Source organism: Dendrobium catenatum, unplaced genomic scaffold (assembly GCF_001605985.2).
Source record: "Dendrobium catenatum unplaced genomic scaffold, ASM160598v2 fragScaff_scaffold_414, whole genome shotgun sequence".
Classification (NCBI taxonomy): Eukaryota; Viridiplantae; Streptophyta; class Magnoliopsida; order Asparagales; family Orchidaceae; genus Dendrobium; species Dendrobium catenatum.
The window spans coordinates 1,339,333-1,353,391 of NW_021318876.1; the positions used below are offsets into that span (position 1 = coordinate 1,339,333).

A 14,059-nucleotide genomic window follows, 5' to 3' on the forward strand; every position below is an offset into this window, starting at 1 on the left:
AGTCTTTGAAGTACTCTGAATTCTTTAGGGGGGAGAAAAAGATTGGAGATTCTCTTCTTTCTCTAGGAAGGAGGGAAAAAAAGATCGGTGGTACACTATCTTTTACAAGAGGGAGAAAAATATTTTAAATTTATTCTAAGATAAATATAATATTAACTATTTGCATATCCTCATCTTAAAACATATTTAAATTTTTTAAAGTCGTTCTATTCTGAATAAAATTTTTTATAAAGGTATACTGATTATTAATTTTTCCAACAAAATATAAACTGATCATCTAATCAATTGCAGAAGCCTTTTAGACACCTTTGAAGCATCCAATCCAATTCTAGACGAAATAGCCTGCAAAGGATCAAACCATTCTTACTAAGTCACAGTCAGAGATACAATTTCAAGTTTATATGTCGATGATATATTTATTTTACCTGGCAATGAATTGTGTGGATGATCTTGTTTCCAACAATTGAGAAGCTAGCATTGACCACATCTGCTCCTCCGTCCTCTACAATGCGAATGACCTCATGTAAGGCAATCCTCTTCTTCAAACTACTAATGAGAAGAACCTCCAAATTTTGGTCCTGATGCCTGACTTCAACTACTGGGAACTTGAACTCTAACTTGGTTGTTTGTGAAATTGCGACAAAATTTGCTTGAAAGTTTCAAAAAATATTATTTGCTGATATATATATATATATATATATATTTAAAATTTTACTGAATATTAAACAATAAATTAAAAAATATGAAATTTAAATTATTATTATTATGAAAAAAAATATAAAAATCAAAAGAATATAATATTTTTATACATACTGTTTTTTAAAGTAGTTCGGATCATATAATATACATTTTGGGGCGTATTTTCAAGTCGTGCATAATTGTGAAGTTCCACAGTTGACCAGAAAAAAAATTAGATCAGATCTCAGGACCGATTTTTTTTCCAAACTAAATACTCTTTAGAAAAATTTGGTATAAACAATCATTATTTCTCAAGTAGTGGAGAGGTTAGTGGTTCTCCCTGAAATTAGCTTTCCTTTGTTCTCCTTCCAGAAACAATACAAAGATTAGGTACGAATTGCATCTCCTTAAAGCCAGTTAATTTAGGGTTTACAGCAACATTCTTCTGATCCTTACTATTTTGATAAAAATTCCTCCTTGTTAAAAATCCGATTATGCTAGCTGTAGAGATAAAAAATGGACCTTAAAACCCCCTTTTCCATGATGATCAGAGGCATATATATAAACCTAAATCTCCCCTTCCCTACAAATAGAACTAATATCTGAACATCTCAAAAGATTATTAGGGGGGTAGAGATCTAGAGAGTGTGTATGGGTGAGGGGAAAGATGGAGAGGACGAGTTGATGAACAGAATGAATGAATAATTGTATAAATACCTTAGAAAGATAATCTTGTGGGATGAGGTTTGCAAGCTTTAAGCAAAGAGCTTTCATTTGCATTCGTCTGAGCTTCTCCACAGTTTTCCTGTCCATCTTCCCTTCTCCACCTTTCATCTCTTTCTCTCTTTCGTACACACACAAATATCTTCTCTTCACTCCCTTACCTAAGAATTTAGGAGAGTGAAGACCATAAGAAGTCTCACTGTCAACTTGCCTCTTCTCATGTCCAACCACATGGCGCCTTAGATCTCCATATAAAGAGCAAAGGAATCAAAAGGAAAATAAAATGAAGCATCTCGTTTCGTGTGGACCCCAACCCTCTCTCTCTCTCTTTCTTTTCTCACTCTCTCACACACACATGACCCAACCGAGAGCATGGCGGCTATGAAAGTATTCAGGTCTATATCTGAATAAGGTTCCAGTTGACCCAAACCACGTTCCCACCGACCAAAACTATTTATTAGAAAAAACTTTGATCTGGACCTTATTATTAAATTCTCATTTATGGGCTACCTAACTGCAAAATTTCTATTTTATGGCATGTATTTCGGATTTATTATATTTTTAATGCACATATTTTAAAAATCTTATTGTTTGGTTTAAAAAATAAATCTAATATTAAATTTCATTATATTTAGATTATATTTACTATACTTTATTTTAATAGATTTAAAATTCATTTACTTTGGACAAATCTCAAATACATAACTTATGTTAAGTGATATCGGTTGCACCCACTAGTCACCCTCACCATTCATCTTTTGCCACTGCCTTTGCATCAAATGGCCCATAATTCATTAGACGGATCGTCCGATCAACTCAATTTGTGTAGTTAAATTGCAAACAAATTTTAAGATCTTAGATTCTATGAAACTAGGAGCCTATTTATTTTAAAAATAAAATCACACAATTTTATTTAGCGGAATTTCCACTTTTTTCTTATTTCTAGTGAGAGAAAATCATGTTCTTATTTCAAAATTTTGTTTTCATTTATTTGGCAAAATTTTCACTTATAGCGGTAGAGCCTTCGACAGCCACCTCTGGTTGCTGAAATTCTACCATTATTACTCCACCTAGTTCTCAAACTCAGCTTGAGTCTAAGGTTTCATCTCAAAGTGTTGTTCCCGAAAATTAGAAAAGAAATTTTAAGGATGCTCCGATGGTGATTAAGGAACTCTCAGTTGTTCCTGTTAAGAATACTTCGTCTGTTTTTGGTAAAGGTAAACGAGTTGAAGATGCAGTGGTGGTGAAAATGCCTTGCCCAAATGATAATATCTCTTTGATGAATAGAACTAATGATTTTGAAGCATCTTCTTCCTCGGGTTTGAAGCTTTTTGTAAATATGTTTGGTAATGTTAATGCTAAACTTGATATTACATTTAAGGAATATTCTTCTGTTAAGATGGGGGTTCTGATGTGCCATCACTGTTTGTGTTAATGCTCAAGAAATGAATTCTGACAAAAATGTTCCATTACAAGTTTTGAATGAGCATGGTGGATTGGGTGGTAAACCTCCTGTGAATCCTTGGTCTAGACGCTCAAATATTAAAATTAATTTTTCAAGAGATGAATAATTTCTATCAGAGGATGGTGTTGATGTTAAGCTGTACGAGCCAAGTGTGAATGCTAATTTTGAAAAACTTCAATTTTTTTGTAGTAGATAAAGTTTTTGGGAATGATATTCCAGTCCATGTGATTGCGGAGGAGTTACGTCGTCAATGGATGCAATTTGGAAAATTCCACCTTACTATTCTTGGTTTAGGTTTGGTTTATGCTCTTTTTTCTCTCTTGAATCTATGGAGAATATTTTATGAGGAGGTCACTGGTATGTGAATGGTCATATAGTAGTTATTGAAAAGTGGACTCCAAAATTTTCACCTACTTCATTGAAAGGCTTGTCGTCTCCAATTTGGATTAGGATGCCACATATACCCTTACTATGTTGGGATGAGATTAATGCGACAAGAATTTCATCAATGGTAGGAACACCCCTTTTGATAGACGATAATATGTTCCAATGGGGAAAAGAGAGTATGCTAGAGTTTGAGTTTGTGTTGCATTAGACAAATTGTCACACCCCAACCCGACTAGGACAAGTCTTATTGTATTGAGCTGTAACAGGCAAACCCCAAGATTTAGTTTCATAATTGTTTTAGATTTTCTGTCAATATTCGTTGAGATAAATAACGAACTACAGAGCAATAAATTATCCAAATACTAAAAAACTCATACATATAGTTTCTTTTCATTCATCAAAATAAATAACTACACTATAGTGCATGGCTACAGCAAGAGTTATAGAACTGAAAATTTAACTAAACATGACTATATAAAAATTAAAATAACAAAAATACCTATGGCCGCAGATTAGATCCTGAACAGCTAGTCCACACCCTCCTTCTCCTTACGAGATCCTGAAAACTAGAAGCAAAACCACAGTGAGCTATAACAGCTCAGCAGGTCACACTAGCCAATCTAAATTTCCAATTGCTCTTTCATTTCAATTATTTTACAGAAATTTAAAAGCAATTAAACGTAATTCAAATAATTCACTGAACTGAAAATCACAAAAAAAAACTTATTCAGATAATCGTACAGAACATATGAATTAGATAGCCGTACATAATATTTAAATAAATGGAAATTCATATCACAAAATTGTCCAGATCACACTTCCCGAACCCAAATAGAATCTCAAAGGATTCTGGCCCCTTATAACTCCCTTCTTATTCGTGCTTACAACACCAGAACATATCAAATACAAAGAGTTATTTAGATCATATTTCCTCGACCTAGACAAAATCTCAAAAGATTCTGGCCCCTTATGACTCCTAGAAATTTCCTAACACAAACAGAATCTCAAAGGATTATGTCCCCTTATAACTCTCAACAAATATCATTTAATCACATATGCACATATATCATCACATTATAATAATTACAGAGTAATTGAGCACGTATCAAAATATCATCATATTGTATAACGGTAAACAAAAAAAAAAAGTCCAACGGAGCACAAAATACATTGTTTCAAAAAAATACCAATATACCATGGAATGTGTAAAACCATGTATTAAGACTTTTATTGTACTACAACACTATTTGTCAACATCCTGATAAATTTTTATTCACTAAAAACCCCTTAGATTTTAGAATACACGGTTAAAAGTTTCCAAAAAATATTCTGAAGGTGCAAAATCATAATTTCTATGACATATAAAAAGTACTGCGGTAAAAGTTTTACCGGTGCAAAGTTATCCCCATTTTTTCGCTAACAGATACAACATTTTAATAGGAATATTCACCAAAACTTACACATTTTGAAAACTGAGATATGCATAATGTGCCTTACTTCGAGTCTGATAACTTTTCCAACTACGTCGATAGACAAAAATAGCCTGAAGTTGCCCAAAATTTGGATTTCCTTTTCTATCTTACTCTTTCTCTCTCCTACTCTTTATCTCTCTTATTTCCCTTAAAACCATGAAATGACTTAATTAATGGATTTAGATATTTTATGATCGTACGGGATGATTTTTATGTCCATACCAGGACGAACACTCTAGATCTATTCACGTACGAAGATAATACAGACGATGATTAATTTTGTACAGGGACAAACGACTTTAATTTGTTCTCATACAAAGGTCGTACGGTTGATAATTAATTTCATACAGGTATGAATGACTCTGATCTATTATCATATAATTCATTCATATGATTCATAAAGGCCAAAATTCTAACTGTTCATCCTAGACGGATTCAGTTTGTACATGACGATTACTTCAAACTTTTTGAAAGTTTTAAAGGGTCTAACAATCTACCCACCTTAAAAAAATATCATCCTCGACATTCTTAAAGCAGAATGAGTAAGAACAAACTAGGATATAACTACCTCATATTAGATTTCTTCTCCCAGGTAGCCTCTCTGGCTGTCCTATGCCTCTAATGTACCTTAACCATAGGAATTTATTTACTTCTCAACTTTCTCACATCATATGCTAAAACCCTTTCAGGTTCTTTTTTGTATTATCGGCTTAGATGAATCTCTACATTATCAACAGATAATCTCTTCCCAGAATTAGATATCCACTTTCTCAAAGATAATACGTGAAATACATTGTGTATATCAAACATATAATCAGGTAATAATAACCTATAAGCAAAATTACCAATCTTCTCAATGAACTCAAAAGGTCCATATACCTTGAACTGAGCTTACTAATTCTTCCAAATATGCAAACACCTTTCATAGGACTGACTTCAATATAAATAAAGTCACTAATCTGAATCTCAACCAATCTGTGCTTCTGATTGTAATATTTTTTTGTCTATCTTGCACATATTTGAACTTTTCTCTAATCAAATTGATCTTTATAATAGTATCGTCCACAAAGGCTAAACCTATTACTTGTTTATCTCCTACCTCTATCAAGGCCAAAGGAGTCCTACACTTTCTGCCATATAGAGCTTCGTAAGGAGCCATGCCTATGCTGGATTGATAACTACTATTATATGTAAATTCTATCAATGAAATATGATCCTCCCAACTACCCCCAAATTCCAGAATGCATTATCTTAGAAGATCCTCCAGTAACTGAATAGTCCTTTCAGACTGTCCATCTGTCTGTTGATGAAAAGCCATACTGAAATGCAACTTTGTACCGAGTCCCTGCTGAATACTTTTCCATAATTTGGTGGTAAACCTTCCATCATGATCAAATATAATCACTTACACCATGCAACCTGATAATATCTTTAACATAGATCTGTGCTAACTTATCCACCAAATATATGTGTCTAATCGGAAGGAAATGGGAATATTTTATCAGTCTATCAACAACAACCCAAATAGCATCATGCTCTTGTCTCGATCTGAGGAAACCCATAGTAAAATTCATTGTCACTTCTTCCCTTTTTCACTTAGGAATAGGCAACGACTACAGAAGATCTCCCGGTCGCTGATGCTTTGCCTTCACTTGCTGACAGGCCTCACATTTTGAAATAAATTCCGCTATGTCTTTCTTCAATCCATGCCATCAAAACATACTCTTCAAATCTCCATATATCTTGTTACTTTCTAGGTGAATAATATAACCTGAATAATGAGCCTCATGTAGAATCTCTTTCCTCAAATTTCCAAGAATAAGGACCCAAAGCCTGTCCTTATAGAAAATGATATTAGAATCATAAACTCGTAATTCAGAGTTCTTACCAGATATGATCTGATCAATTAACTTCGAATATTCTGCATCTAATTTTTGAACTTTATGAATTTTTTTTTCTAAAGAGGGTTGAATGATCATATGAGTCACATACTTGAATCCCAATCAGTAGAAGAAATTATTTCCAACTGTAATCTCTCTAAATCTCGTATAAAATGCTCATCAGAAGTGAGTTATATACATGATAATCCTGAAAACGTCCTACTCAATGCGTCTGCCACCACATTAGCCTTACCAGGCTGATATTGAATAGTCAGATCATAGTCCTTGATCAACTCAAGCCATCTCCTTTGCCTCAAATTTAGATTTTTTTGAGTGAATATGTACTTCAATATTTGATGATCCGTAAAAATCTTATGCCTGATACGTACAAATAATAACACCAAATCTTCAAAGAAAATACAACCACAAGCAACTCTTGATCATTCGTCAGATAATTCCTTTCATGTGGCTTCAACTATCTTGAAGTGTAAGCTATCACCCAACCCTGATGCATCAGAACACATCTCAAACCTTTTACGGAAGGATCACTAAATATTTGAAATCCTTCAGTACCAGAGGGGAGAGCCAGAACTAGAGTAGAATTCAAACAATCCTTCAATCTCTGAAACTAGCCTCATACTCTAGTATCCAAATAAAAGCTATCGACTTCTGAGTCAATCTTGCTAGAGGTGCCAAAATCTGAGAAAACCCCTTCACAAACGTCCTATAATATTCAACCATATCTAAGAAACTACATATCTCAAACACCGTAGTAGGCCTCGGTCAATTAGTTACTAATTGAACTTTCTAGGGATCAAAAGAAATACCATCACTGCTCACCACATGTCCTAGAAAGGAAATACTCTTTAGCTAGAACTCACATTTGGATAATTTTGCATACAATTGGTGCTACCTCAGAGTTTCCAATACACTTCTCAAATTTCTAGCAAGGTCTTCCTCAGAAGCAAAATATACGAAAATGTCATCTATGAAAATAATCATAAATTGGTCCAAAAAATCTTTGAATACTCTGTTCATCAGACCCATAAAGACAGATGGTGCATTAGTCAGCCCAAATGGCATAACTAAAAACTCATAGTGTCCGTATCGTGTACTAAAAGCTAATTTTATTACATAAGCTTCTCTCACCTTCACATGATAGAAACCAGATCGCAGATCAATATTTGAGAATACAAGAAGATCCAACATGCTGATCAAATAGATCATCAATCCGTAATAGTGGATATTTATTCTTGATAGTGACTTTGTTCAGCTCTCGATAATCAACATACATATGCATCATACTGTTCTTTTTCTTCACAAATAAAATAGGTGCTCCCCAGGGAGAAACACTATGACGAACAAATCCCCTATCAACCAATTTCTAAAGCTAAATCATTAACTCCTGAAGCTCCTTTGGTGCCATCATATATGGATCTTTAGATATCAGAGTCGTACTAGGAATTATATCAATACAAAACTCTACATCTCTATTCAGAGGTAAACTGACTAATTCCTTAGAAAATATATATGAAAAAACTTGTACTATCGGTATATCAGAAAGAGAATGGACATCTATATTCCTATCCCTAACTGATGCCAGAAATACCATACAACCTTTCTTCCAAAATTTATTTGCTTCCAATGTAGAGATTAGACAAGATAAAACACCTCTAACTCTTTGGAATATGCAACTTTCAATGCCCACAAATAGTGTAACTCACTTCTTCAAGCAATTAATCTGAGCTACATACTGACTCAACCAATTCATACCCAAAATAATATCATATGAGGAAATGGCTAATAAAATTAAACTAGATTTTCACTTCTTATTAGAAATCTTAATATTATAAAAACAAAAATTTTTGGCTATCATACTATCTCTAGCCAGTAAAATAACAGAAAGGGAAACATGTAATATAACTGAGGCCAATTATAATGAATTGAAGCAATGCTCAAAAATAAACAAATGACTAGCTCCATAATCAAATAAACATGACATGGATGCTCAAAAATATAAACTGTACTTGTCACAACATCTGGAGCATCCTAGGCCTCCTATTGAGTCAAACTATATACATGCGGTTGAATTGGAGCTGGAGCTACAGAACTACTAGGCTCTCTCAGAATACCGCTAGATGGTCTCCTTACCACTAAACCTGAACTACCAGCTCTACCAGGTGAACCTTCAGAAAAAGTATGGAGATGAACTTCTCTAGGACTCCTTGCTGGTCTGACAAAACTCTATGATCTTGACTCAAATCGACGATCAAATCCTGCTTGTGAACACTTTGCTACCCAATGTCATTTCTGACCACATCAAAACACTATCTAGTCACCCTATAATACTGACCAAAAAGACGTCGGCCAAAACTCTGGCACATAGGTGCCCCACTAACAAAACCATAACTGGCTATGCTACCACTTCTAGAAATTATTACAGATACTGACTGTCCACTTTTCTTAGAATCTCTAGATGTAAATCTACTCTTCTTCCCATAAAGGCCACTATCAGAAGTCTCACCACTAAACCTCTTCCTACAAGAAGTCCACTACTGCTGAGTACCCACCAGTCCATTCTCTAAAAGTTAAGCTATCTCCACAAACTCAGAAAAATAAAAAATGTAAAATTGCACAAGAAGCTAGCTTAGACTCTTTCAAAGTCCCTTTATGAATCTATAACATTTCTCCATAGGAGTACTAACCAACTGTGCCTCTGCCTCGTACTGCATAACTATCATTCTTTCTTGAACCAACCTCAGAAAAGTCTCCTGTATTTACTATCGCGTAGAAGGGGGTACAAACCAGGCTCTAAACACTTCAAAAAAGTCCTCCTAAGTAACTAAAGAGTTCAATTTCCCCAGAAATTTATCCTCCTGTTGGCCCATCCACTAGTGCTCTACCTCACCATCCAATAGAAAGACTACTAATGATACTTTTATATCAGAAGGATATTACATACTATCAAATATCTTTTTCAGCCTCCTCAACCAGTCCTCTGCTGCTCTAGGCTCAACAGTGCCCTCAAATCTCAGAGGCTTCTATCTTAGAAACATTTGTAGATGTCTGTCTACCTATTCAGTTCTAACAACAGAAATCCTATTCTATGCCTCTCCCATCATTTGAGCTATTAATGTAGCAAACTATGAAACATTATCTTAACTCACAGTCAGCAGAGCTATATATAGGAGCTGCATGACTAGCACTCTATCCATCGATCATATTTGGGTCTGGTAGATCAAAATCACACAGAATATGTAACTATACACACATGCACATAAAACAAAAATAATGAACACCCAGACATACTTACTTTGATACCATAAAAAGCATGTCACACCCCAACCCGACAGGACAAGTCCTATTATGATGATCTGTGACAAGCAAACCCAAAGATCTAGTTGCAGAATTATTTTAGATTTCAATATTCGTTGAGACAAATAAAGAACTATAGAGCTACTAAATTGTCCAAATACTAAAAAACTCATCTATATAATTTCTTTTCATTCATCAAAATAAATATATGCACTATAGTGCATGGCTACAAGCAAGAGTTACATAACTAAAAATTTAACTAGTCATGATTGCACAAAAGTAAAAATAACAAAAATACCAATGAGCACATATTAGATCCTGAATAACTAGTCCACAACCTCCTTTCTCTTACCAAATCCTAAAAACCAAAAGCAAAACCATAGTGAGCTATAATAGCTCAGCAGGTCGCACTAGCCAATCTAAATTTCAAAATACTATTTCATTTCAATTATTTTATAAAAATTTAAAAGCAGTTAAATGCAATTCAAACAATTCACTAAACTGAAAATCATAAAATAGAAAAACAAATTTAGATAATCATATAGAAATATGAATTAGATAGCTATATAGAATGTTTAAATAAATGGAAATTCATATCACAAAATAGTTCAAATCGTACTTCTCGGACCCAGATAGAATCTCAAAGGATTCTAGATCCTCATATCTCCCTTCTTCTTCATGCTTACAACACATGAACATATCAGATACATAGAGTTATTCATATCACATTTTCCGGATCTAGACATAATCTCAAAGGATTCTGGCTCCATATGACTCCTAGAAATTCCCTAACACAAATAGAATCTCAAATAATTCTGGCTCCTTATAACTCCCAACAAATATTATTTAATCACATATGCACATATATCATCACATTATAATAATTATAGAGTAATTGAGGACATATCAAAATTTTATCATATTGCATAATGGTAGATAACAGAAAGTCCAACGGGGCACAAAATACACTATTTTAAAAAATTACCAAATTTACCAGGGAATGTGTAGAACCATATTTTAAGACTTTTATTGTACTACAACACCATTTTTCAACACTTTGATAATTTTCTATTCATTAAAAACCACTCAGATTTCAGAATACCTAGTGAAATGTTTCCAGAAAATATTTAGAAGGGGCAAATTCATAATTTCTATGATATATAAAAGTTACGCAGTAAAAGTTTTATAGGTGCAAAGTTATCCTCATTTTTTGCTAACGGATACAACATTTAATTGGAATATTTGCAAAACTACACATTTTGAAAACTGAGATAGGTATAATGTGTCTTACCTCGAGTCGAACAACTTTGCCAACTGCGTTGACGGACAAAAACAGCCCAAAGTTACCCAAATTATGGATTTCCTCTTCAATCTCTTTCTCTTTCTCTCTCCTGCTATTTCTCTCTGTTGTTTCCCTTAAAACCATGAAATGACTTAATTAATGGATTTAGATATTTTTTTTGATTGTACGGGATGATTTTTATGTTCGTGCCAGGACAAATGCCTCTGATCTATTCACATATGAAGATTGTATAGATGATAATTAATTTTGTACAGGGACGAACGACTCTGATTTGTTCTCATACAAATATCATATGATTGATAATTAATTTCATACAGGGATGAACAGCTCTAATCTATTATCATATAATTCATCCATACGATTCGTACATATGAAATCAAAATTCTAAATGTTCGTCTAGACAAATTTGGTTTGTAAAGGATGATTACTTCAGACTTTTTGAAAGTTTTAAAGGGTCTCACACAAACAACTCCCTTTGGGTGTTTGAGTGAAAGGGTTAGATGGTTAGTTTTTTCAAAATATTGAATATGAAAGAATTTCCTCATTTTGTTTTAAATGTGAAAGTTTGGTCATCTAATCAATGAATGTAAGCATAAGGAAAATGTAACTTGTGAAGAAGTGGTAGGTCTTATTTAAAGTGTAATAATACTGACAAGTCTACGCCGGTGGAAGTAGATGATGGATCTCCTTATGGTCCTATGGGTGCATGTTAGTTATGGAGAAGAAGGAAGTTTTTTTCTACTAATCAGAGAGGATATCAGAAGAAGGTTTCAAAGGCATTCCCTGTTTTTTCTTAAAAAATCTCAGGCAAAAGACATACTTGATTATTGGATTAGAAGTGAAAGATAAAGAGTAGATTTTTTTTATTTATTGCTAGTGCAGTCAATATTATTTTGTCTGTGATTATCGAAGAAGAACATGTAAATGTTGAATAAGATGTAGAGAGTAGTGACATGGATTTGAAGAATGATGAATCTATTTATAGAAAGCCAGGTAATAAAGGTTTCAAGACTTGCAATCCAAATGCTGCTGGTAAAGAATCTTGCTCTTTTAACTCGGCTATACCAACATATGTTAATAGGTTTAAATTATTGGAATCATGCTATGATGATGAAAAGATGATGGTTAAGTCTAGTTTACTTGGCTCGGGTATAGATTTAAAAGAAGAAAGAGAATTGGTCTAGGCTGAGGGGAACAATGTTGAATCAGTTGAAGGTTTGCATGGTGTAAATTTTGGATTGGTTAAATTTAAACTCCAAAAAGAACATGTATCACTTGGAAAAGTTAATTTTCTTTCTAGTAGAAGAAAATGTGAGGTATTGAGAAAAGATATTAGTGGAAGTAATCTCACTTTTAATCTTAAATGACTTCCATAGATTTTTGGAGCTGTAGTGGAGCTAGGAAAAGTGAAGAATCTCGATATTTGAAGGAGTTTTTCAATGATTTTGATACGTTCTTTGTTGGGCTTGTTGAAATAAAAATTTCATCTATTGATAGGTTTAAATTCAATAGATTTATTGGTAATAATTGGGATTTATTCCTTTTTCCTGTGGATGGGTTATCTGGGGGTATCATGGTTTGTTAGAGCATGGATATTGCTTATTTTTTAGTTACAGAAGAATCTTTCAAGTTATTTTAGGTGAGCTGAGTATTATTAACAAAGGTGTGTGGATGATAGCCACTATTTATAGTTGAAGTGACATTTACAAGAGAAGATGTCTGTGGAGTAGTTTGGAAGCTATTTCGGGTAGACAACTTCCTTCTATGGTGGGAGGTGACTTCAAAAGCATTTTGTCTCAAGATGATAAGAGAAGAGGTAAAACGTTTTTCCTCCCTCGAGGGCCTCAAGATTTATACATATTTATGAGAAATTTTGATTATCATGAGGTGGGGGTGATTGGTCCCAAATTCACTTCGTGCAATAATAAAAGTATTGAAGCTCATATTTTGTAGAGGTTGGATCGGTGCATTTTTAATTCTATTGCATTGCATTCTATCTTGTTGGTGGTTGTTAGAAACCTTTCTAGAGTACCTTTAGAACATTGTCCTATTTTGCTTAACATATTTTCTACCGCTTTTCAGAAAAGCAGAATTTTGATGTTTTAAACAGTATAGTCTTCTTATCCAGCTTTTCTTCAATTGTGTCTCATTCTTGGAAAAAACGTATTCAAGGAGATGTTGTTGGTATCCTTAATAAGAATTAAGAAGAGATTTAAAGGCTTTATTCTTTTAGAGTAAATCTAAGCATAAAAAACTTTATTATTTGAAGAATTGTCTTAAGAAGGAAATTTTAGAATTACAAGAATAGGAAGCTGATTGTGAAGGACTCTCTGATGTTAAGCTTTTTGTATTGAAGTCTAAGGTATATGAGCTTAATTATACTCTTGGATGGCTTAATACATGGTGGAAACAAAGGGTGAAAGTACAATGGATGGAAGAAGGTGACTCCAACTCAAAGATCTTTCATGTTTATGAAATAACTAGAAGAAATAGAAATGGGATCGATCAAGTGAAGGATAACAATGGTTTGTTGATTGAAGATCAAAACTGTGATGAATTTTTTTTTTTATGAATTTTTTGAAGACAAACAGAAGGAACGTAGGTGTGTTCTAAATGGATGGCATTCTCCTTTGACGGTGCTTGAAGATTGTGATAGAAAATTTTTGGAGACTAAATTCTCTAAAGATGAACTAGAGCATGGGGTTAAACAGCGGGAGGCAAATAAATAATATGGTAATAATGGGGTTACTTATTATTTTTTGGATGTCCATTAATTCTTTCATTTCTTCTAGTAAAATGTGTTTTGAGTGGAAGGAAATTATTGTGGTGCTAATCC

The 14,059-nt window shown here is 33.5% G+C and overlaps 1 protein-coding gene across 1 annotated transcript; it reads right to left on the bottom strand.

The window, feature by feature from the left end:
- Positions 1 to 212: 212 nt before the first annotated feature.
- LOC110102094 (transcription factor bHLH162-like) lies at positions 213 to 1,663 on the bottom strand. The gene is made up of 3 exons (XM_028694183.1): positions 1,249 to 1,663; positions 426 to 617; positions 213 to 342 (listed from the first exon to the last, which is right to left on the bottom strand). Exons 1-3 carry the CDS (start codon positions 1,510 to 1,512, stop codon positions 274 to 276), a joined length of 525 nt encoding a protein of 174 aa, XP_028550016.1. The 5' UTR covers positions 1,513 to 1,663; the 3' UTR covers positions 213 to 273.
- Positions 1,664 to 14,059: the final 12,396 nt, after the last annotated feature.